The sequence below is a fragment of the Haliotis asinina genome, chromosome 12 (genome assembly GCF_037392515.1).
Source record: "Haliotis asinina isolate JCU_RB_2024 chromosome 12, JCU_Hal_asi_v2, whole genome shotgun sequence".
Taxonomy (NCBI): domain Eukaryota; kingdom Metazoa; phylum Mollusca; class Gastropoda; order Lepetellida; family Haliotidae; genus Haliotis; species Haliotis asinina.
This window is the reverse complement of record NC_090291.1, coordinates 52,006,383-52,031,244: the sequence shown is the minus strand read 5'-3', so window position 1 is coordinate 52,031,244 and position 24,862 is coordinate 52,006,383. Positions and strand designations below refer to the sequence as shown.

At 40.2% G+C, this 24,862-nt stretch overlaps 2 protein-coding genes across 3 annotated transcripts in view; one reads left to right on the top strand and one right to left on the bottom strand.

Moving 5' to 3' along the window:
* Positions 1–1,259: 1,259 nt before the first annotated feature.
* Positions 1,260–22,874, bottom strand: LOC137258260 (meckelin-like). Its single transcript, XM_067795867.1, has 21 exons — positions 22,639–22,874; positions 21,109–21,197; positions 20,430–20,532; positions 17,839–17,935; positions 15,860–15,935; positions 14,510–14,584; positions 13,696–13,761; positions 13,204–13,325; positions 11,708–11,963; positions 11,232–11,295; positions 10,777–10,872; positions 10,258–10,338; positions 9,546–9,712; positions 9,087–9,341; positions 7,978–8,425; positions 7,245–7,453; positions 6,143–6,262; positions 5,607–5,714; positions 4,200–4,302; positions 3,594–3,736; positions 1,260–2,916 (listed from the first exon to the last, which is right to left on the bottom strand). Exons 1-21 carry the CDS (start codon positions 22,838–22,840, stop codon positions 2,836–2,838), a joined length of 2,961 nt encoding a protein of 986 aa, XP_067651968.1. The 5' UTR covers positions 22,841–22,874; the 3' UTR covers positions 1,260–2,835.
* A 565-nt stretch (positions 22,875–23,439) lies between these two features.
* The window catches only part of LOC137257594 (uncharacterized), a 32,545-nt gene continuing 31,122 nt past the window's right edge, over positions 23,440–24,862 (top strand). For both annotated transcript variants that reach the window (XM_067794911.1, XM_067794910.1), the window contains exon 1: positions 23,440–23,548. The gene's annotated coding sequence lies outside the window, so the exon portion shown is untranslated. The remainder of the gene's footprint in view (positions 23,549–24,862) is intronic.

The window sequence follows — 24,862 nt, the reverse complement described above, 5'->3', positions numbered from 1 at the left end:
CTCTGCCTACAAGCGGAAGGTGGAGGAGGCGAACCGGCGCTTGAAGAAGATGTTGCGACGCCGTCTGGATGCCACCCTTTGGGAACACAGCCAGCACATGAGGATGGGACCTGCGCTGCTAGCCAAGGACGGCGTACACCTGACACCAAAAGCTAATGGGCAGTTCTGGCTTTCAATTCGTAAGTGTATGTGTAGGTATGTTTAATCACTCTCACTCACTCACTCGCGTGATATCAAATAAGCTGTTTTGCATCCCGCCGCACGCACAGGCTTTGGCTTTGGGTGGCTTTAAGGGTGGGAAAACATAACGGCAGCCACACGTGTCGCACATGACGCGAAAGTCAAGACACAGGGCTTCCGACCCATGTCGAAGACAAAACCCTGGGGTCGATGTACGAAACATGACAAGTACCTACAGCGTGAAAAAATTGCCATAAATCGGGATAAATCGGGCTTAAAAGCGCCCCGGCGTCGAACCCGGTAAAGATTTGTCACTTCTGATGTTACCACCAGATAGCCCTGGGGACCAGCTTCACGTCGATGTGAAACCTGTCAATAGGATGTGAATATTCAACGTTCGAGTGACGTTTAAAAGATGCTCTCCGAGTAAGGCTTTTGTCTTGGTAAAATTACAGGTCTATAACAGATGGGAAAATGGGCGTGGACGCCCAACCAGGCACCCCATGTCGACCCCGTGATAACCCCAGGTGCTTCATGCACGTGGCCGAATTTTCATGTATGATATGTGTGCAGTATGTCTCTTTCTCCCGGGATGGGACAATTAGTGAACGCAGGATGCATAGATCAAACCCTGGTGATATCAAATCTGAGCTGTTTTGGCCTCCGTTACGCGCACGGGGCTTAGCTTTGGGTGGCTTTAAGGGTGGGAAAACATGACTGCACCCGCATGTGTCGCACATGACGTGAAAGCCAAGACACAGGGCTTCCGATCCAGAGTCAAATCAAAACCCTGGGGTCGATGTACGAAACATGACAAGTACCCGCAGCGTGAAAAGCTGCCAAAAATCGAGTTACATCGGACTTTAAAGCGTCCCGACGTCGAACCTGTCGACGGCAGGTCATTTCTGATGACACCGCCAGATAGCCCTGGAAACCAGCTTTACGTCGATGTGCAACATAGGAATGGGCCGTGCATGGTCAGCGCCCAGGCGGCCGTTAAGTGACGGCACCCTACGTCTCTTGCTCCCTGATATAGGCCATCCAGTTTTCTTTCCCTTATATAAAGACCAAACAAATAATGAAATCTATGAAAATAATTTATTATACTGTACAAATATTATTATGTACATGGATGGACTGATGATTACACACAAACAGACAAAATCATGAACACAGGACACGTGTGTGTGTGTGTGTGTGTGTGTGTGTGTGTGTGTGTGTGTGTTTGTGTGTGTGTGTTGTGTCATATATCTGTGCTTGGCCAACAATAACATGCATATATCATTCTATCTCTGAGAAGTCACGTTACATTGTCAGTAATGTGTCTACAATGACAACCATTGTATGATACAGTGTGTTTTAATAAGCTGTGCGTCATGGAGACATACTGGATCTACATTGCTACATGAACTTCTAGCAATGGATGGAGAGGAGTGGGTTGAGTTTTACGCCGCACTCAGCAATATTCCAGATATATGGCGGGGACGGTAAGGAGGTTTTAGAGCTCCACCATTTTCATAATGTTTTTCTGTCAATAGCAATATACCGGTACTATTCCAGTGTTTGGGATGATTCTGTCTCAAATCCATGAAAGTTTATTAGTCTGTCATGTGATAGTTCCTGAACTCGGCATTTCTGAGCTGAAATCCCCATATTGTTATGTCAAACACAGAACCATCTGATTTATGCACCAATGACTCTATCACAACATGATTAAAAAACTTACTCAGAAATAAAATCAAAACTGTAATTCTGTGTCTGAAATATAATACATAGATCTCCATTGTGAACAAATGGAACGTGATTCACATTTTCCTCAACAGGACAGGACGGACATGTTTGTAAACTGACATATCAAACATTTGGGACCATATTGACAAAAAACAGTATTTAAAAGGGCATAAAAAACAAAATAGTTCATAAACATAAAACATCATATTTGTACAATTGTGACCATTTCACCATGTTCAGTACATACATAGGATCTGAACTAGGTCATACATCAGCACAACTTAAGTCAGTACGTCAATATATGGCACACAAACGGTTGTAGGAACCAGCATAATTTAAGAAATAGGTGAATTGGTCTAGTCTTCCAGTGAGTTGAGAAGAAGACTGACGATCTTATAGAACTGTAGTCTGCTCATTGTGTCTGTGCTTAATACATTGGCAGCAGGAGACTCAAGGCATAGCTGAGAGAACTCACAGGTAAGATGAGGCCTGGATCAGGCAACGCGCGAGTTGATGGTGCCAGAGCTGTGAATGAGTGGGCTTCGTTTTAGAAATAGGCATCACACATTGTACCCATGTGGAGAATCAAACTCCAGTCTTCAGTATTAACTTTTACCACTAAGCCCCTTGAGAGTTCACAGTTATATCCAAGCTGAAATTCCTCAAACATCTTTGGATTTTTCAAATGTAACAATGGTTATGACATAGAGCTTGACAAATAATACTTACATGTTGGAAATGGACATTCCCAGCACTTCAGTTACTGTACACTAAATACACTCAGTTCTACTGGATCATTTGAAAAACTTGGCTAGAAGGTTCTGATTCCCACAGACTGATAACATGAACACATTCTAAATGTGTATGTGTGGGCTTTGTTCACATTAACCATCCTCTAACATACTGCTGTAAGTCTTTCAACACTCATATCAAGAATCTCTCATCAACCAGAGTCTTCTTGGCCAGGTTCTTCCTTCCTCCACTGTCTCGAACCAAAATGATTAACTGGAACACGTATAATGACTGACGTTGAGAAAAAAGCAATACTTTTGTCCTTTACTCGTATTCAGATACATGAAAAGTTTGTGTATATAAATTAGATCAAGGCATGATAGATATTGTGGTCAAAAATCAGATATAATACCTAACATTATCCACACATTCTCATGGCAAAGGGCATGGCAACCTCTTGACTATGAATATTTCAGATCAGGTCCCAAGGGAAAAGCTGGCTCTAGATGCATGTTTGTAGTAGCTATTTTTCGTAATTAACTTATAATGCTAACAACAATTACTCTGCGATAAATAAATGTGGGAGAGTGTCAGTGAACAAAAATACCTTAAATAGTGTATTGTCTTGCATTGATACAGAAAAGAGGGACTTAGGTCGCATTTAGCAATATACAAGCATATCATTGCATGGGACAGAGTAATGGGGTTCACAAATTATGCTCAGGGCATGACGAGTGGACGCTTGACCCACTTGGCTACCCTGCTGCCCCCTACAGAAAAGATATGAACTGTGTATCTGATGAACTTACTAAAGTCCTGTACATGATTTAATGATTACATCACTATTGACACACCAGCGTAAGGTTACGTACAGTCCTGCATACCATTCTGTAACAGACACACATAAATCCAATTTCATGAATGATAAACAATATTAAAGAGACTCATACCTGTGAAACAAGGTAGGTAATGACTCCAGCTAATACAAAGTCAGTGGCGATGAGATCAATGATGCAGAAGAGAAGGGTGTCAAAGATGATGAGTGAGGACTCATTGCCAATAAACAGCACCTGGTCAAACGAGTGCCCATTGTCTGGAGAAGAGAACACGAGATACAGTTAATGTTTGCTTAACAGCACAATGATTCCCAGACCAAACGACCAGTGAAAACGATTTGCATATGGGCCATGCGGTCAATGATTGGGCACAAAAATGATACAAAAAACAATTCGATGAAGCGGAAGGCTTTTTATACGTTTGCCGTTAAGATCACTAACATATCTAGGTCAGAATTCAACACTTCCTTATCCAGTTAACAGTGATAAATATCCTGACCCCATACGTTACCATTATGTCATGAGGAACAACACTAGATAGGGCTATTACGCAAATTACACTCATGTGAGTGAAGGTCCATCCAGTGTTTAGAGACAAGAGAGTTGGGAGTCATCAGATTGTAACGTAAACAAAGTTAAGGGTTCAGGTAGACATGACTGCATGGATAATATTACACAAGAAAACCATTCTGGCGTAATTCTAAGCCATGAAGACAATACCGTTGTAGAGTATGCCCTTGTCTTGTACATCAAAGAACTCTGTGTCCATCACACTCTCCAGCAGTGTCTTGTCCTTCACCACATAGTCGAGGTCCCGAAGGGACTGAAACATTCACAAACATACATTCAAAAGGGGATGGTGCAGGTCTCGCAAGGACTGAAACATTCACAAACATACATTCAAAAGGGGATGGTGCAGGTCTCGCAAGGACTGAAACATACACAAACACACATCCTAAAGGGGATGGTGCAGGTCTCGCAAGGACTGAAACATTCACAAACATACATTCAAAAGGGGATGGTGCAGGTCTCGCAAGGACTGAAACATTCACAAACATACATTCAAAAGGGGATGGTGCAGGTCTCGGAAGGACCGAAACATTCACAAACATACATTCAAAAGGGGATGGTGCAGGTCTCGCAAGGACCGAAACATACACACATACATTCAAAAGGGGATGGTGCAGGTCTCGGAAGGACCGAAACATACACAAACATACATTCAAAAGGGGATGGTGCAGGTCTCGCAAGGACTGAAACATACACAAACACACATCCTAAAGGGGATGGTGCAGGTCTCGCAAGGACTGAAACATTCACAAACATACATTCAAAAGGGGATGGTGCAGGTCTCACAAGGACTGAAACATTCACAAACATACATTCAAAAGGGGATGGTGCAGGTCTCGCAAGGACTGAAACATACACAAACACACATCCTAAAGGGGATGGTGCAGGTCTCGCAAGGACTGAAACATTCACAAACATACATTCAAAAGGGGATGGTGCAGGTCTCGCAAGGACTGAAACATTCACAAACATACATTCAAAAGGGGATGGTGCAGGTCTCGGAAGGACTGAAACATTCACAAACATACATTCAAAAGGGGATGGTGCAGGTCTCGCAAGGACTGAAACATACACAAACACACATCCTAAAGGGGATAGTGCAGGTCTCGCAAGGACTAAAACATACACTAAAAGGGGATAGTCCAGATCTCTCAAGGACTAAAACATACACGAACATACACCCTAAAGGAGGTCTCAGCTTGGGCAACTTGGCTGTCTTGGCACACTTAATTGTTGCATCACATATGAGTTTGTTACTCACTGTAGATCAATCTAGAAAGCAATTCAAATAACAGAGACTATGTGTTAGTGTTATACTGTGGAGTAATTACAACATCAATAAATGAACACTGAAAATTGATGGGGAACATAGTTTCCCTTCATCAGGTTTCAGTAGCGTACCATTTGTAACGGCTGAAGATCAAAAGTGTTGAATTTTGATGGGATAGGTTAAAAAATACTTAGAAAGCATTTCACAAATTGTACAAGAAAGCACAGAACAACCTAGTGACTAGTGACAGCATCAGTCATCGATGCACTCAGGCTACCCATACTTACATGATCAATGAAGGCCTGTAGGAACTTGTTCAGCATGGTGTAGGCCTCAACACTCTTGTCTGTGACCTTGCCCTTGTTCCCTGCTCCTCTATTCCCGGCCATGGCCGTCTTTCATGTAAAACACTTGACAATAAGACTTGTTGTCTGAAGTAACTGAGGAGGTGCCACATGAGATATCAAACCCATGACCTCATCAACTGAACTACTCTACTTTCCTTTTCCTTTTAAGACTACAAATTCATTTGTTCTGCTGGTAAACCATTGAAAGAATCAGGTTCTTTCTAAAACTGTCTCTTAATGTCAAAAGAATCCTGACATTATGAACAGGTGCCCTTGGTGTTGTTAAACATAAGCTCAGAAGATGTGGGAACAACTGTATGACACCACAGAATAAGCATGGCATGTCTTAAATCAGGATACTAAGTATAACAATTAATTGTTCTCGTCACAATATGGCTGAAATATTGCTGATTTGAAACCCACTCACATAAATCAGTTGCCTGCAATGGAAAATGGTACTATGTGGTATGTCTTACATCTAGAGCTGCAGGGAGGTAGACCTGGTCGTATTTGTCTCGCAGTCTGCTTGGCAGTGTCATCTGGAACGTCTGCTGCTCTGTGTTTGGCATCAGTCCACGCTGACCACACATGTCTTGCTGCAGCACAAAATACAACTTCAAATAACACATGTCTTGCTCCAACACAAAACTTATCCTCACTTCTTCATTTAACACTTGCCTTAATGCAACAATCAAAACACATCAAAATCAGCCTCATTCAACATGACTTGTGTCAACACATACTCAGTCTCAATTACCATGTTTTGTTGCAGCACAAAACTGTGTCTGATTTACCATGTTTTGTTGAAGCATACATCCTCGATATCTCCAGGGTATACGTTCCGATAAGTCTCCACTATACCCTGGACGCATCTACGGCTCTGCCCGATAAATTTATTACCTCCCTTTGTTGGCTCCGCCTTCTCACAGTAGCCAATCAGCTAGGCCGCTGTTATAACCGAGCTTGCCAGTGTCAACAAAGGTAGCGGTCGCAACTGCGTAGGATTGCTCGCAGTGCGTCCCAGATTTTAGGGAAATCATATAAACAAATTGACAGGTCCGAAACTTTAAAACAACATATGCAAGAACGCCTTCTACCTCTTCCAGAGAACCTATGTATGGTTTCTGTTGCCAAGTATGATCGGTTAGATAATTAAAAAAACGAAAGTGAGTTGTGATTGGTTCGCTCAACTTCCCAGCGTAGACACCTGATTGGATCAAAAGACAGTCAAGGGAGGTAATAAATTTATCGGGCAGAGCCGTAGATGCGTCCAGGGTATAGTGGAGACTTATCGGAACGTATACCCTGGAGATATCGAGGATGTGAAGCACAAAACTCAGCCTCATTTAAGACATGTTGTTGCAATCACAAAACTCAGCCTCATTCAACATGTATTGTTCCAATACAAACTCAGCCCCATGTAAGACATGTCTTGGTTTGAAACACAACACCATTCCACTAACTACAACACAGCTATTATAGGCACAAATTGTCTTCCTCTAACAGAAATCCAACAATCAAAGCTTTAACCGCATACCTGCATCACTCACACATGCTGTTCTTATGGTCCTCTCTTACCTCCTCCCTCTTCATCATCTGGTGCATCTCCTTCATGTCCGTGTCCGCCTTGCCGTGCACAGACCGTCCATGGATGTAGTAGCCATATGCAGCATTAGCCATGATGAACAAACTCACATTGCTCATGGAGCACAAGTCCACAAACTGGCGAACTGGATCCTCGATGAACCTCTCATAGATGAACACATAGAACAGCCACTGAGTTATGGCTGAAAGAAAATGATAACAAACAGTGAGTAAGTGGGTGAGTTTAATTTTATGCAACTTTTAGCAGTATTTTGGCAACATCAGGGCAGAGTACAGCAGAAATGGGCTTCACACGTTGTACTCATGAGGGCAATTGAGCCCAGGTCTTTGGTGTGAACATTGTACCCACCATGCTGTCCCACTGACTCTGATAACCGACAGTGTTCTGTATGCAAAGTCACCTGAACATTAAATGTAAGACATTTGGGCTGAGTATTGAACCTGCAGATATTTACAATATACTTAAGAGACAGTGAGTTACTCTTCCTTCATTGTTGTTGATTACTGCCGAAGACCATTTCTGACATGGAACTTCACAATATCACCTCAACAAATACCAAACCAACTGAAAAGCATTTCTGGTGAAAACATGTAGCATATTTAACACCACCTTGTATATTATGATTCTCAAAATGTAGAAAAGTTGTATCTTGAATCGGTTAAACCCTCACACAGCCTTAGCCAGACATTACCGCTGGACACTCACCAACCAGGAGGTAGACAAGGACAGCAACAGCGTATCTGTAAACATAGGACTGCTGACTCTGGTAGTCTGCAGCATTCTTCAACACACTCCCATCAGGATCCATCGTAGCAACGTTTTCAAACCCTACCACTCTCAGGAAGAACACCACAGCAAACACCTGAAGCACAGGGCTAATTTTCCTTGTTGCCTGAATTTCATTCCATTCATTGGCCACAAAATATGTCCGCCAGATTGACACAGGAGTTCCTCCAGATTTCCGGCCATCTTTCGATGTTTCCTGGACACCTTTGGGTCGCTCCCAGTCAATGAGGAAGATGTCTGTAGTGCACTGTAGAACCATCATGTGGATGATGCTGAGGGTTTTCAGGGCAAAGGATGACCCGAACAGGGCGAGCCAGTCTTCCAGGGCCTGACCTGATGGGTGGACCAGGTATACTGCATTCTGTCTCTGAAACAAAACACTGGCTCATGGCAGAACACTCCAAGATGGTACTCTCCCACAGCATGTAGGTGTAGTTTGATAGAATGGCACTGCTAGAAATCCAAGACAGCATTCTTACATTCCACATATCAAAAGTAAATCACTGAGGTTTGAAAAGTATTGCTCACAACAGTTGTTTCATTCTCTTGAAGGCAAACATTGTGAGAACAAACAAACACACTAAACCATAAACTCTGTCTCTGCCTGACACATTGAACATGAGAATGCTAAATGCTGACATATTCAACCTATGACTACTGGCTAGAAGAAACTGGTCCTGGTAAACCAGTTTGAGACCTATTGCCATGGAGGATAGCATTAGTTGGCTTTACCTGAGACCCTCTTTTGCTTGCATAAAGTCTGGCATTTGTTTGTTTATTGTTTAACACATCATCCAGCGATATTCCAGCTATATGGCGACTGTCTGTAAATAATTAAGCCTGGACAATCCAATGATAGACAGCAACTTCAATCTATGCACTTGTGATACAATGACATGTTGTCAATAAAGTCAGCGAGCCTGAAAGTATGATCCTTGTAGTCTCATCTTATGACAAGGATAGGTTTCTAAACATTATTCTGAAACCGTACCTTCACGGGTAGATGCCTGTCAGTTTGCGACACATACCTTGTAGAAGATGAGCCAGTAGAAGGAAATCCCAAATGTGATGATGAAGAAAGTGTTGGCTAGAGAGCCAGCCAGGTAGAAGATGAAGTTGAGAATGGTGGGAAAGTCAATGGCAGCTCTACGGCCCCGTTTTGACCACACCCATGTCCGGTAGCCTGCATACAACACTGACAAGGTACCTAGCGTACCAGTGGCAATCTGGAAGTCGCGGGTATACTTCCCTTGGTCCATTGAGTAGGTGACGCTGAATGACACCTGAAGGGACATTAATATGGAAGGATATAATATTCAGCGATTGTTGGCACTAGTCTAAAATCTAAGTCTTGAAACATTCTGTTTGGTCAAGTAACCTAAATTAATTAAGGTCCATACAATAACACTATATTCTATGGAATAGAATGCTAGAATTGTCTGGAACCGATTGACACAATTATCTGACAGTACTCCTAGCATACGTACCGAAACCTTCTGACCACCCTGAGCGGCTTCCCTCGCCACCTCACCGTATGTTATCTTGAAGTATGGGGGGTTGATCTTGCCATCAGTTGTTCCTGCCTGCAGACTCAGAACCAGCTGGATTGACTGTGCATATCGCACATAGGTCGCATTGGGTGCAGTCTGCACATCTGGAACAACACCAACCAATGAGAGTGGGATGAGGCTGGTTCATGAGTTCCAAGAGAAAGCTATGGAGACTAAAGATATAGCTAGCCTTGTTTCCAATACAGTATTCCAAAGAATAACTGGTTATTCATTGCGTCAAGCCCTTACCCACTAATGGGTAAAATTTCCTTTTTCATGTAAAATTTCCACCTAAATGGGTTAATATACTAACACTGACATTTTTTGAAAATGTTGCTTATTGAATAGTCTAATATGTTTGGGCATCATACAAAGACTAACCAAGATGAGGATCACAACCACATTTTGCACTTTTATAATTCCCATCTCGGTGGCAGTACGAAACACAAACTGCTTGAAGGGTAAGATATGGTATGGTTTCATAAAGGGCTTGTACAAACTTTCCATTCATACAAGCACAGACTGATTAGCTTCATTAAGACAATTATTTGCTACCCACATTTTTCATACCATGACTTCACGTAAACATCTTGAAAATGTTGTGTAACACAAATCCAAACAGAAATCCAGCAAAATACATGTAACCTACCTGGTGATGTGGAGGTTGTGATTGTGGCCTCATTGTCAACCAAGAAGAATCTTCGAGTAAGTTGCCAGTTTGCAATGCCACCTGAAACAGGAAAATTCATGAAATAACCAGACTCAGATGTTTTTCACAACATTTCTCAAATGAGTCATTCGATAAACTTTGTATTACTAAACAGAAAACTGAAGCAAATGTGTCTTTGTCTCTTGAAAAGACTTTTCTTACATATGCATGTACCAATAAATATCAAATCCAAGGCCCAGATTTTTTAAGCTCTGTTTGCACTAAGAAAGTCGTAAGCTAATGTTAATACACCAATCTTAGTTAGTGACTTAGTGAGATTGCTTTTATGCACTATTCCAGCAATATCACAGTGGGAGATACCAGAAACGGGCTTCACACATTGTACCCAGATGGATAATTAAACCCAGGTATTTGGTTTGACAAGCAAATGCTTTAACCACTAAGCTACCCAGCTGATTTAAGGAACGTGTTTGAATCCTGGAGGGGAAAACAACATACCATCATTGACTCTGCGACCAGACCTATCTCTGTAGTTGCTGATGAGCAGGGGAACCTTATAGAGTCGACGCTCGGTACCATCAGTGTAGTCCAGGTCTAGGTCATTGGTCAAGGGCACATAACTCTTAACTCCATCTGATTTACTGGAGTGAGTGAGTGAGTGGGTAAGTGAGTGAGTGAGTGAGTGAGTGAGTGAGAGAGAGTTAAAATTTAAAGTCACATCAACAGTACTTAAGTTACTTCGTGACTGAAACAGGTAACATAATAACATAATAATAGATAAAAATGCAAAATGCTAATGCTGGTGATACAAAATGGTGAATTCTGATAAGGAAATAGCCCGTTAACTTGAACTCTGCAGAACAGTAAATTAATATCAACAGTATTGGAATTATCCACTGCAAGTCTCCGGTGCACAGGTCAGTACAAATACGACCGAGCCTGGAAAAGGATACAGATATCAAAGAACTCCAAGGGGTATTTCTTCTGATTCCACAAACTTAGGGCACTGATTGAACACTGTCAACAAATGATCATAGCAATCTGAAAGAGTTTAGTCTTAAATCAATAAGCTCCACATACTATAACCATGTGAAGAAATGAAGACTTCAGCATGATGAGCAAACACTCAAACCACTACGTTATCCAGCTGCCCCAGCAGGACAAGCAGATATGAATAGCTCCTCTTCCTTTGACTGACAAATTCTATTTCTCGTGACAGGCACATGCTAGTGCGTTAGTGAGGCAAAACATTTAGAGATGTGAGGTGTTTTCACGAGTCATTTCACATGAACCACTTGTGTGAGGGCTTTAGTGGACTGATTCTTTAGACATGATCGATGGCATCTAAACATGTATTTAATGACATTTCCTTTCCTGATAAGTTCTTCAGCTTTAGTTTTCAATTGAAAATTAACATTTTTCTACTCACAGATGAAGAATAGACTGTTCCAAATACGAAAGCTGCGTTAAGTCGAGTCTCAGTGTTTTCACATAGCTGTATTAGTCCCCCAGTGATGTCTTCCAAACCAAGGAACGTTCCACCAAGACCGTACCTAGCAACCTTGAACTTCATTGTCATGGGTGGGTCAAATGAATAGGATGTGGTGATGTCGTTGTTGTTGACAATGTCTTCAGGATCATCGGTGTAATACAATGTCGGCACAACTGGATTGACAGTGCTGTCACTGACAGAGAAGATGGGGGTAAGGATGTGAATCTATATGGTTCCTGTTCAGGGTGCTGTTGTACAAACCAACCTTTGTGCAAAGATATGGTCACCATAGCGCTAAGATAACTTTGTACAATGGCACCCAGTAATCCAAACAGCACAGCTGCATATCAGTGCATGAAAATATTCATAATCAATCAAATATTAGTGTAATGTAACTAAAACCTGCTCTCGACATACCACTAGGCAAACTGTCAACACACTGTGGAAGGTACAGAGAAAATCTTGCAATGGATACTAATGACTGCTCATTCAAGGTGTTCAGGTAGAGAGGTGAAGGTCACAGATGACATTGGTCATACAGTATGGCAAACCATACAGCACTTGTCAGCTGACCACATGATTACTTCCTGATTCAAAGCATGGAGGTACACAGCTTTCAACAGCTTTCACTTATTCTCATATTGCTATTTCCAAAATCCTAATAAAGTTGACAACTCAGCGGCAATTCAAAGGACTGAATCAAAAGTATCTGTTAACAACCACATAACCCAAACAAAACTGTTCAGAAAATGTACTTGGTGATTAACACTTTCCCCATAAACACTTACAGCTATCAAGAGCTGACTTCCTTTCTCATTACTGGCAAATTCATGCTTGTATGCTAGCCTGTGACCACTAATACGTGCTGAGGGCAAGCCAAATTTCCATCACTAGTACCGTTAGAGTGAGTGAGTTTAAGTTTACGCCGCTTTTAGCAATATTCCAGCAATATCACGGCAGGGGACACCAGAAAATGGGCTTCACTCATTGTGCCCATGGGAGGGAATCGAACCCGGGTCTTCGGCGTGACGAGCGAACGCTTTAACCACTAGGTTACCCCACCGCCCCAGTACCGTTAGAGGCTATAATATATTCTGAACCACTTCCTAATGCTTACCACTGTGAGTAAACTTAGCAACACTTTTGACTGCAGGACTTGCAATAACCTAAGAATCTGCGCAGTATGGTTTAAAGAGGACCTCCGACTACACACAACAAATGCTGTCTATGATATGGCGAGTATGACTAAATACTTTTATATTTTGGTTAGCAGTGTTCCCATTGTTCAATTTAAAAGGTTAGCTGACGCAACATTCTGGGTTTGTCCGAGCCAGCACAGCAGTGTAACAAATAATAAGTTAACTTCGACTGACTCAATACCTTGGGTTATACTGCATGGTTATCTGTACTTCTAAAACACAGAGTTCACTCACACTGGTATATTTTCCAGCAGGGTGCAGGCCTGTTCACTTCCTGTTCGGGAGGATCCACGATCATATAAAAGGAGCACACACATGTTGGCAAGTTGTTGACATGCTGTCACGTTGCTGTAAGACTGAAAAAGAAAAAAATGACATTTTTGAGCTCAGATACAGAAGATGAGACTTTGGTGTATGGCTAACAGGGTATGTGCCATTAAGTCCTCTGTCTGATGTCAGATCTTGAACATGAACACTCCCCATTTGACCGACGGATTCTGACTATTATTTCAAGAATGTGAAGATCTGGATAATGTTTAAATGTACATTGAAATCATTTAATCATGGCAATAGTGTCCCTTCAAAAACTGTTACTAAACTGTCTAGATCAACAAATTATCACAACAGACTACTTGCTATTCAGTGTCAAAACACAATTATCTGTACAGTTAGAAGTCTAGATGAAGGATGTTTCCGAGCATAATGCACACTGTTGAACATTCTTACTTCACAAAGAACTTTAGCAGCTCTCAGATTTTCTTCAAAGTATTTAGACTTGACAGAACCACCAGCCTGAAGGGAGAGAAAAACAACAATGACAGGGATAGCTGACTGATGATTTTCAATAAAATATGGTCACAAATTTCAGTTAACACAGTTATTACTTTGTTACAGTCTTCGTACTGTTGTCAAGGGGTATGGGTTGGTTGGTTGGTGTTTAACGCCACATGCAACAACTACAGGATGACAGTCTAATCAATCAAGTGAGTAATAGCAAGAGCATCGATCTAAGCAACTGGGACCAACTGATCCGGTTACAGAGTTTAGTTTTACACTGCTCTTGGCAATATTCCAGCAGTGTGCAGATAATGGAGTCTGGACCAGACAATACAGAGATCAACAACATGAGCATCGATCTGTGCAACTGAGAACCGATGACATGTGTTAAAACTAAGCCAGTGAGTCTGACCACCTGATCCCGTTAGTCGCCTCTTATGACAAGCATAGCCTGCTGAAGATCAATCCTATCCTAGACATCATGGGTTCATCCTGTTAGTTGCGTCTTATGACAAGACTAGGTTGTTGAAGACTAGGGGTAAGGGAGCAGGGTGGTTGTATGGTGTACTCTCTTTGTGAACCAGCCATGTGATTCTGAAAGTCAGGTGATGATATACAGTGTAGAACTGGTCATATAATACAGGTTTTGCTACATGATGGCATGACAAATCACACAGTTCTTGTTTGAACATTACGATAGATTATTTGGGTAAGAAGTTGTAATAAACATCTAAACAATTAAACCATAATGTGCAATGCTCACCTCCAGAGGAATATTGTATAGGGTGGGATCATCATTTGGAATTGAGTCTGTACTTTTAAAACAATAACCATTTGCCTGAAATAAGATCAATAATATAAAATATTAATACAACCGTCATCCTATTTTTGTTTTAAAACATATAAAAAGAAATTATCCATTATTTCACATTAGGAAATTATACAGTAGAAATCAGTTACTGAAATATGTCTATTTACGTCCTAAGCTGCTATTAAAACATTTCACGGAATGTATCCCGAAAAAACAATATTTCAGTGTGAACCAAATAAACTTGGTGCACAGCTAATGTCAAGTGGCTAATACATAGTTTAATCATACCTCACACATACATGTCATTTTCTGATTGGCTACATGCTCCTCTACTTACAAGCGAGGTACATTTCAATGTAATCTGCTGCCGATGGCAACTCATTCTGTACATGGTAGTAATTCATTATCTCGAATAACATTGAATCACAAATGATGCACGGAAATTACTATTTTGTGAATGCAAATCAATGGAAGGAAGATAACTCAAAATCTATTTTTCTTGTGTCATCTGCAAAATCTAGTGATGGCTACAAAAAGATTTGCCTCATATTCCAATGAATAAATTGTGCCTCACATTCCAATGAAAAAATTCCTGTGAATAAATATAAGGATTTACACCACAGTGACTTTACTAAGACAATACTTGTGGGAAAAACAGCAAGATGCAAGATTTAAATCATTTGATTCACACAGGTTGGATGAAGTGTACGATCCGATTTCCATGCTTCAAACAGTTAAAATTGACATTGAGGTGTTTGGTAAGATAAGCACATTGTTTACTACTCCCTCGGGACCCATGGGTCGATGTACCCTTCATGTTTGTTTACATTCCCTGAGCCTGAAACATCTAGGAGACATCATTACATGCCCTCTCATGACCAGTGAACAACTTATGATATTGGTTGATTGGTTTGTTGCTTATTGCCAGTCTGTAATATTTGAGTCTGAACCATACAATTTAGTGATCAACAGCATGAGCATCAATCTATGCTAATGAGATATGATGAAGTGTGTCATGTTAATTGTGAACCCTTTCACCAGGCATGAACATTTTATCCTGTCAGTAACCCCTAACAACGAGTATGGTCTGCTGGGGATCAATTTTAACCCAGATCTTTGCAGGTCACATATACTGCACACTGGAACATTACATAAATATAGCACATTGTTTCATGATCTCACTTCAAGAAAACCTGATTATCACGTAAGCTCACTTCAAGAAAACCTGATCATCACATGATCTCACTTCAAGAAAACATGACTGTCACATGATCTTACATCCATGTCACATATCCACATTACCTCATTAGTTGCAGCATCACAAACACAGGTAGACAGCTCTGAACGGATACCAAGGATCTTGTTACAGCGGACGCATCTGACACAAAGTCAAAGACAAAATCATCAATACACCTCGCAACAATAAAGAGAGTCACAGTCCAAGCCAGCATGTATACTTTGGGACATCTCCTCTGGACAAGATGACATCCTCAGGGCCACAGCCTAAATCACGTTTCCATGGAAACAGCAAAAACCAAGAACCTTATCTGCGTCTAAACCTCAGGGGGCACAGGGCAGATCTATGGATCATGCTTGATGTTCTAAGCTAGCATGTATGGTTTAGAAGATTTGCTGTGGACAAGATGACATGCTCATCTTGCAGTGGAATGGGGGGGGGGGGGGGGGGGGGGGGAGAGGAAGAGAAAAGGAGAGGATGAGGGGGGATGAGAAGAGAGATATAAGAGTATTCAGTGAAAACAAATGAATTTTTAACAACACTATTCCCTAACACCTTCAACAGCAATTATATTACAGTTTGTGATAAATTTCAGTTTGTGATAAGCCATAAATGGAACAGGGACAGGTGAAGTTGCTACAATTCCAGAGACCCCTGGTGAACATGAGGATGTGGTGATAATAATGGGTACAATGGTTGCATTATTGTCTCTAGTATGGACTAGTATATGGCCTTGAACAGAAAAACTGGATGAAATATGTAATGCAAGAAGTTTTGGTTGTATGCCAATGATTTCTTACAATTTATGGGCGGTGGGGTAGCCTAGTGGTTAAAGCGTTCGCTCGTCACGCCGAAGACCCGGGTTCGATTCCCCACGTGGGTACAATGTGTGAGGCTCATTTTCTGGTGTTCTCCAGTATTGCTAAAAGCGGCGCAAAACCAAATTCACTCACTCACTCACTCACTCTTACAATTTATTGTCGTGAAAACAAGCAATAGTGATTGTCAGTCATAAACTTAATAACTATTGCATCCCAAATCTAAGATGATACTCAGCTCTTACTTTCTATTCAAAAATGTTTAGGCTGAGAATAAAATGAGTTAAATATAAGAATTCCAAGAGAAATGTAAAATCTCCCATCACAGTAATCACAAAAGGATTTTTCACTTCCAAAGTAAAGAAGAATGTCTGAAACATGGAATGATAAACATCAAGCAGATACACAAATATACCACTCAAAAAATGTAGGGGATATACCAATTTGAGACTGACATCATACCATCAGCCAATGCCAATGTGTATAAGAAGAAGCAATATATATCCATACAGATGGAACATTTCCAAAGGAATGGAATAAATTGTCACAAAATAATTATGGATGGACAGACAGACGGACAAGTATCAACTATATCCCTCTAGATTAGATGCCAGGGAATAACAAATATATCTTCACATTAAAGGTGGTCTTACAGGCTTAATCCCATGGTACTTGACTACAAATTACAATCCGAATCCCAGAGGTTGTAACATATTTCAACACTGATGAAAAGAAAAAGGACAAAATCTATGGTCACGTCACACCAACACACCTCCTTCACAGTCAATTACAATAGCCAACAAACATGGTCAAACAGAATATCGATTAATTAGCTATATTTTACGTTCAGTGTTCATATGTGGACAAAATAATACGTACAGATATTAATCTCCAATACCAGATAAATGACAGAGACTATTTTTGTGCTAAAATAATTGATTGCCAAAGGTGAAAACTTTACAAAAATATGAAAACCCAAAGAATTTTTCCAACAATTAACAGAGACCAAAAGCATCTACATACACTGTGTGTAGTCTTCTGGGCAAAAAGTAAACTAATCAGTCCCATCAAGAAGTATCCCACAGCTCATAACATGAAATATGTTTGCTAACAGCTACAAAATCTCACATTTCCATGTTCTAACAACTTGTAAATGACTATTGATGACTTTATTTTGATTTCAGTAAATGTCAAGAAACCTGGAGTATCCAAAACAGATGTTTTACCTGTCTCCAGCATCGTTTAAGGATGTGTTATTTCCACAGTTTCGACACACTCTGGAATTAGGAGCAGCTACCCAGTTTCCATCCACTCCACGACCAACTGTAAACAAATGTGAGGAATCAAAAGCACAACATAATTAAGGAATTCGTTATAATTTACAACATTGTAAGCGTATGAAATAGGCCAAAAACTACCAGAGCTGGTATCTCTAAATGTTACCAGCCCATAATGGATTAACGGAGCAGGCACTCTAAAGGACAGTACTGGAATGGATGTTCGGACTATATTTACATGGAACTAAGCCTTAGAGTTAGGGTTGTTAAGATATTCAGTGAATCAAACCGTAGCCTTTCACCAATACATTTCGTTATTTGTGGTCACAAGAGTCAAATATGAAAGCAAATTTACAATTTTTCATTAGAGCATGTTTAACTTGAGCCTTTATGAAAGTAGGATATGCAAGAATGGCATATGTACCAGCACTGCAGTAGTGCAAGGCACGTTAGTTTGCAATGGCTGCACATGGTCCTGTGGACTACCACTATTAGTGTACTACATACCAAATTTGAGTGTCATGTCAGGTCACTGGTTATTACTATGACAAATTAACATTGTGCATCTGTCACTTAACTGCAATATTAAATTCATGAATAATTAATTATTCGTATTCGTTACCTAACATTCATGATATGTATCTTATTCACCACATAGTGTATTCATTGCAGCTCTAGTTAGAATTGATATTCAGCAACTGTTGGTTAGATCCATTGATGAAGATCTGGGTTAGAATTCATCTTCAGCAACCATTGCTTATCTCCATTCATGAAGGTCTGGGTTAGAATTCATCTTCAGCAACCATTGCTTATCTCCATTCATGAAGGTCTGGGTTAGAATTGATCATCAGCAAATGTTGGTTAGCTCCATTCATGAAGATCTGGGTTAGAATTCATCTTCAGCAACTGTTGGTTAGATCCATTGATGAAGATCTGGGTTAGAATTCATCTTCAGCAACCATTGCTTATCTCCATTCATGAAGGTCTGGGTTAGAATTGATCATCAGCAAATGTTGGTTAGCTCCATTCATGAAGGTCTGGGTCAGAATTCATCTTCAGCAACTGTTGGTTAGATCCACTGATGAAGATCTGGGTTAGAATTGATCTTCAGCAACTGTTGGTTAGATCCATTGATGAAGATCTGGGTTAGAATTCATCTTCAGCAACCATTGCTTATCTCCATTCATGAAGGTCTGGGTTAGAATTCATCTTCAGCAACCATTGCTTATCTCCATTCATGAAGGTCTGGGTTAGAATTCATCTTCAGCAACCATTGCTTATCTCCATTCATGAAGGTCTGGGTTAGAATTGATCATCAGCAAATGTTGGTTAGCTCCATTCATGAAGATCTGGGTTAGAATTCATCTTCAGCAACTGTTGGTTAGATCCATTGATGAAGATCTGGGTTAGAATTCATCTTCAGCAACCATTGCTTATCTCCATTCATGAAGGTCTGGGTTAGAATTGATCATCAGCAAATGTTGGTTAGCTCCATTCATGAAGGTCTGGGTCAGAATTCATCTTCAGCAACTGTTGGTTAGATCCACTGATGAAGATCTGGGTTAGAATTGATCTTCAGCAAATGTTGGTTAGCTCCACTGATGAAGGTCTGGGTCAGAATTGATCTTCAGCAAATGTTGGTCAGCTCCATTCATGAAGGTCTGGGTTAGAATTGATCATCAGCAAATGTTGGTTAGCTCCATTCATGAAGGTCTGGGTCAGAATTCATCTTCAGCAACTGTTGGTTAGATCCACTGATGAAGATCTGGGTTAGAATTGATCTTCAGCAAATGTTGGTTAGCTCCATTGATGAAGGTCTGGGTCAGAATTGATCTTCAGCAACTGTTGGTTAGCGCCATTGATGAAGGTATGAGTTAGAATTCATCTTCAGCAAATGTTGGTCAGCTCCATTGATGAAGGTCTGGGTCAGAATTGATCTTCAGCAACTGTTGGTTAGCGCCATTGATGAAGGTATGAGTTAGAATTCATCTTCAACAAATGTTGCTTATCTCCATTCAGTGATACACGAAGGTCTGAGTTAGAACTGATCTTCAGCAACTGCTGGTTAGCCCAATTCATGTAGGTCTGAGTTAGAATTGATATTCAGCAACTGTTGGTTAGCTCCATTCATAAAGGTCTGGGTTATAACTAGTCTTCAGCAACCAATACTTACAGATACAAAGCCTGCACAACTGACCCCTAGGCCCAGTCAGTACTCTTTTGACAAGCCTGGACTTCTTACGAACGAGTCTAATACTGATCTGCTCCTATCACCAGATTGTTATAATATTACATTGTCATTATACAGCAAATGAGTTCAGATGACGTGATTTTTTGTAGCCCTGTATAGGCAGAAACTCATATTTTCAGGTATGAGATTACATATTCAGGCTTTTGTAACTGTATTTATTTCCTATGAAATACTGTGGTAAATTAAATATCATAATGTATGTCGTATCATGAACAATGCTTGATGATGTCCCTGTATATAGGAGAAATTAGCTATCTAAGCACAGAACATGATAAATATGAACGAATACCTTGTACTTGTGGTCGAGTGGATGATGCACAGCTGGGACATGTGCGTGTGGCACTAGCAGATGTTGGACATGTTACACACTCCCACCCATCTGATGATGTAACCTAGGCAACAGTGCAACAGTTTATAGAAACATACAACATGACATGGTCCTATTTTAAAAATATCAGGCTCTAAAGTAACGTAAAGAACTGTAAACCTAAACCAAACAAAAAAATGAACATTTTTCAAAATAAACAAGTGAAGGAATATCACCATTAAATATTTCATGACATTTGATGTACTTTGTCAAATGATATTCTTTGTCACCGCCAGCAGACAATTGCTTCTTGTGCCTGTTTTGCAAACATGTGAAACTTGTCTTAAAATACCACTGATGTAGGTATGAGATAACTTGTAGCGACAAACTGGGCCAGATCTTGACACTACAAGTATACCTGTGGCAGTCAATGAGTTAATAACCTTACATTTTCTCTTTCTAAATAATAATGTAATGAAGAAACATGTACTCTGTAACTCATCTAAACATTGTAAAGTACTATACCTATACCTAAACCTCAGTAATGCAATTACAATGTGTATGTGTGCGAACTTGGTCTCATCGCTATGTGGATGTACAAATGCTGATGCGACGTGAAACTTTAACTGACTCATTCACTCACTCACACTAATAATCTTACTTGATCAGCTGGACACGCCTGACAAGTCACTTTTGTTCCACCGAAGTTTTGAGTGTATCTGAATCCTGGGTTACACTCACATGTTAAGCCTGTTAACAGAGACAGTGCATATACGACAAAATGCTATGGAAGTCAACTTCTTCTTTATTGTTTTCACAACATTTCTGGGCTATTCCTTGCCCCTTCGTCAGGTACAATGTTGTGTCATATATCAGAATACCGACTTCTAAATGCCTCAGAGACAGTTCAGTGAGAACAAATACTGCAAAAACATGTATGTTGGTTTAACATCTGCAGTGAGCTTCTGGTTTGTCAGCCTGATACAGCCCTGTGAAAGCCTTGAATGACTACATTTCTCATAGAAACTAGTTATTTTAAATAGACCACTCAGTGGAACATCAGTGTCCACTTCTCTCACAAATTGGGATGTAAGTCTACTGTGATGAATAAATATTTGGGATTAAACACTGCATTTAACAGTACTACCAGGGTTACAACTAAACCTAAAATTGCCACTAGCCCTCCTGGCCAGTAACCTTCGACTATCACTAACCCACAAACAAGTTGTCCATTGATAATGAAATTAACTTTCACTTAAACTGTTTTAGAGGCATTTTAGAAGTTGCTGAGCTGAAGGTGACGGAACAAATTTTATGGATGATCAACTTCTTTATTTTCAGTATAGCGATGTTTCAGTAAGGATTCTTATACCGTTTTCAAGCATATGGGAGGACAAGGTGTAACAGTTTATATACAGGTACATGAGATATTGCTGAGGAGATTAATAATAACAACAACATAGTTGAGGAGATGTGTGTGATGAAAGTCATGGACATTTTGGTGAAACCTATGAAAAATGCTACACATTTTGTGAGTGAGTTGGATTTTATGTCACTTTTTGGGAAATTTCTGGATGGCATGTGGCAGCAGAAAAGGGCTTTACACAATGTTCCAATGTGGGGAATCCTACCTGGCCCTTTAGACATGATGAGTCAAAACTTTAACCACTGGGCTACCTGACTGGCCCTGAATCTTGGCTGATATCCATCGCTATTTTGACCTGAAGATTTCAGTGTCATTAATGTGATGATGGTGAAGTGGTCTTCCAACACCAGTATGTCGGAACCAACTAACATTAGGCATCTGTAACTTGCGAACTGAAACCTCATGGATCACTGGATGAGTAAAATATGTGATACTTTCAAAACATATAACAAAGCGACAATCTGTCCATGTTTGCAAATTGGTTTCCATTCTTAATTACAACTTGTCATTATGTATGTCGTAATTTGACAACAGTCCAGTTGGCTAGAAATCAGTTTACCGGGTGCAGCACCAGGCATCTCCCACACTTTACGATCATTGGGGCACTTTCCGATTCTTAGGGTTAGGGTTTGGAATCCTAACCAATCATTAGGGACCACTGATTAATGTGAAAAAGTGTGCCCGGTAAAGTGCAGTACCCATAGTCAATCTGGCAAGACTGATACTATTTAGTCTCAGACTTGTTCATACAGGAATGTGACTTACCATCGGAGCTTGATTTCTGAAGAGTATTATTCTGTGAACACGGTTCACAGGTCATTGTAACAGCATCGTAAAATTCGTGAAAAAGATCACTTGGTCCGTTTTTACAATCAGCTTTTGTTTGGAATATAGAGTATAAAGTCTGCGCATTTGTGCCTTGAGCAGCGATGAGTAAGAGAAGGAATTCCATTCGAATCCCCGCCATGTTGGTTGTCTGTAAACATTCAAGATGCTACTTTCTTCACCACTATTAAACGTGACAAGTGCAGTTGTTGTCACTTGAGTCTGACAAAAAAAAGAGAGAAGAATTCGAAATAAATTTCGATGTGTGAAGACACAGTTTTCATTTGTGTTCACACCTGTAATTCTTGAAAGTTCCCTTTTGGTCGTATTAATCGTTATTAGACAAACGTTAGACAGGAAGACCACGCTGAAGAAAAAAGGCATATATCCTCCAAATATTTCACAATTTCGTGGTGCACCATATTTTGCACAATGAAACGAAGTGTGTTATGCTAGCACTGCATAAAAATGACGCTAAACACAGTTCTGTTTGCTTCTTATCGATGTTCTCTATTATAACTTTGCACAATGTAATTTTTTTCTTGCGCCTAATTGAACTAGTTGTGAAGAAACACTAATTGCTGCAGAATTAATTATTTCGAAAAGGGAAAAATATTTATGAGTAAAGTAAGATATTTTATAACATAATGTTGATTTCTTGGCGGTTCCTTTTAAATTCATCTGACTTTAATATATGTTTTCATTTTTTTCGTCAAATTTATTTTCTCTTAGATCCGCACTAAGCTCATTTGCATAGAGTCACTTCTGGGGTGATTGTAGAATATCCAAATAGAACCAATGTTCATACAAGAAAGAAGATGCTGAAGAAGACGTGTTTATAACTTTCGAGGTAGATTGTTAATGGTTTATGCTTGCCTTTAAGGTTCGAATCATGATGGCACAAGTGCAAGTATTCTCTTAAAGCTATTGAAGTTATGATTCGGTTACTGAAGGAGAGAATGAGACCGCGCTTTGTACACAAATCAAAATGGCGTCTCGATGTATCTTCAGTTTTGTCTTCAAACGTTCTCTTGACAGTTTGGTTTAAGTGTTGTTCAAATAACGGAACTTTACACGTGATGTTAAAATTTGCCATGGCGCGTTAAAGTGGATGTTGAGGTTGTTATAATATGGTGAAATTAATGCAGGCATTTTTGACATCACGTGACCGTTGCGACCACGCTAAAGTGTGCGGATTCGTGCTATCACATGAGCAACCATAAGGACCATGCGACTATTTGTGTGATAGCAGTTCGACAAACGGAAGCGGACTGTTTCAATGTACGTAGGCGAGAGAAGCGCTTTATTTCATTTGGGGCCTCTTTAAAGAATCCAACGACCTATCCACGTGTTGAATCGAATCCATGTCTAGTTATCCATTCTCGTTTCATACCGACGCGACTTGTTACTTTCGCGAAAATGGAATGGAAAAGCGATTTTCTTGTAATCTGGCAAATGAGAACATTACAAACCCAAATGTTTAGTATGTGTACATCTTGTATTCTACTCAGGGGAAAACAATTTGAAAACACTCACCTCAAATGTTCGTCAGCATGTATGTAAAGTAATTGATGTGAAGTAAGCAGTGTTTTGCCATGACACAGAAAACCTGCATACCTGATTCTCAGAAACATGTCTGTGACTCCCTCTCCTGACACATGGAGTCAAGACGACTCCTAAGTTTATAAGCATGAATGCTGAAAACTTGCTTATGACTGTAATATAAAACATGTCCATGCTTCCCTCTCATGACATTAGGGTGTCATGATGACTCCTAAATTGTTATGCCAAGGGCAAACACTGAGTAACACTTCTGCTGCAGAGGAAAACATTTGAAAATACACCTGACCCGATTTATTTTAGAACTTGTGTACTTTGACAGACTTGACAAATATCTTCACTTAGCCTATGCTGGGAGACCTATTCATCTCAGTGAATGCTGGAGTGTAATTTTGGACTATCACACCTCTACTGAACCATGTACAGAAGTGGAAAAGTGCCGAAAAGTGAAAGGAATGAGACTATACAAGTTCATCAAGGCATGGATAGTCACGATGTCCCACAAAGGAGGACCTCATCTTTATACAAGTTGCAAGTTGACACAAATCATACAAAATTCAATTATTTGACCATGTTGACAGAACATGCAGATGTGAAGAGTTTA

Bases quoted from the DNA above. Each gene is read 5' to 3' on its own strand.
- LOC137258260 (XM_067795867.1), bottom strand. From the start codon at position 22,840: ATGGCGGGGATTCGAATGGAATTCCTTCTCTTACTCATCGCTGCTCAA. The intron at 20,533-21,108 runs GTAAGATTATTA...ACTGTTGCCTAG, and splicing joins AGGCGTGTCCAGCTGATCAA to GTTACATCATCAGATGGGTG. The intron at 10,339-10,776 runs GTATGTTGTTTT...TTCCTGTTTCAG, and splicing joins TGGTCGCAGAGTCAATGATG to GTGGCATTGCAAACTGGCAA.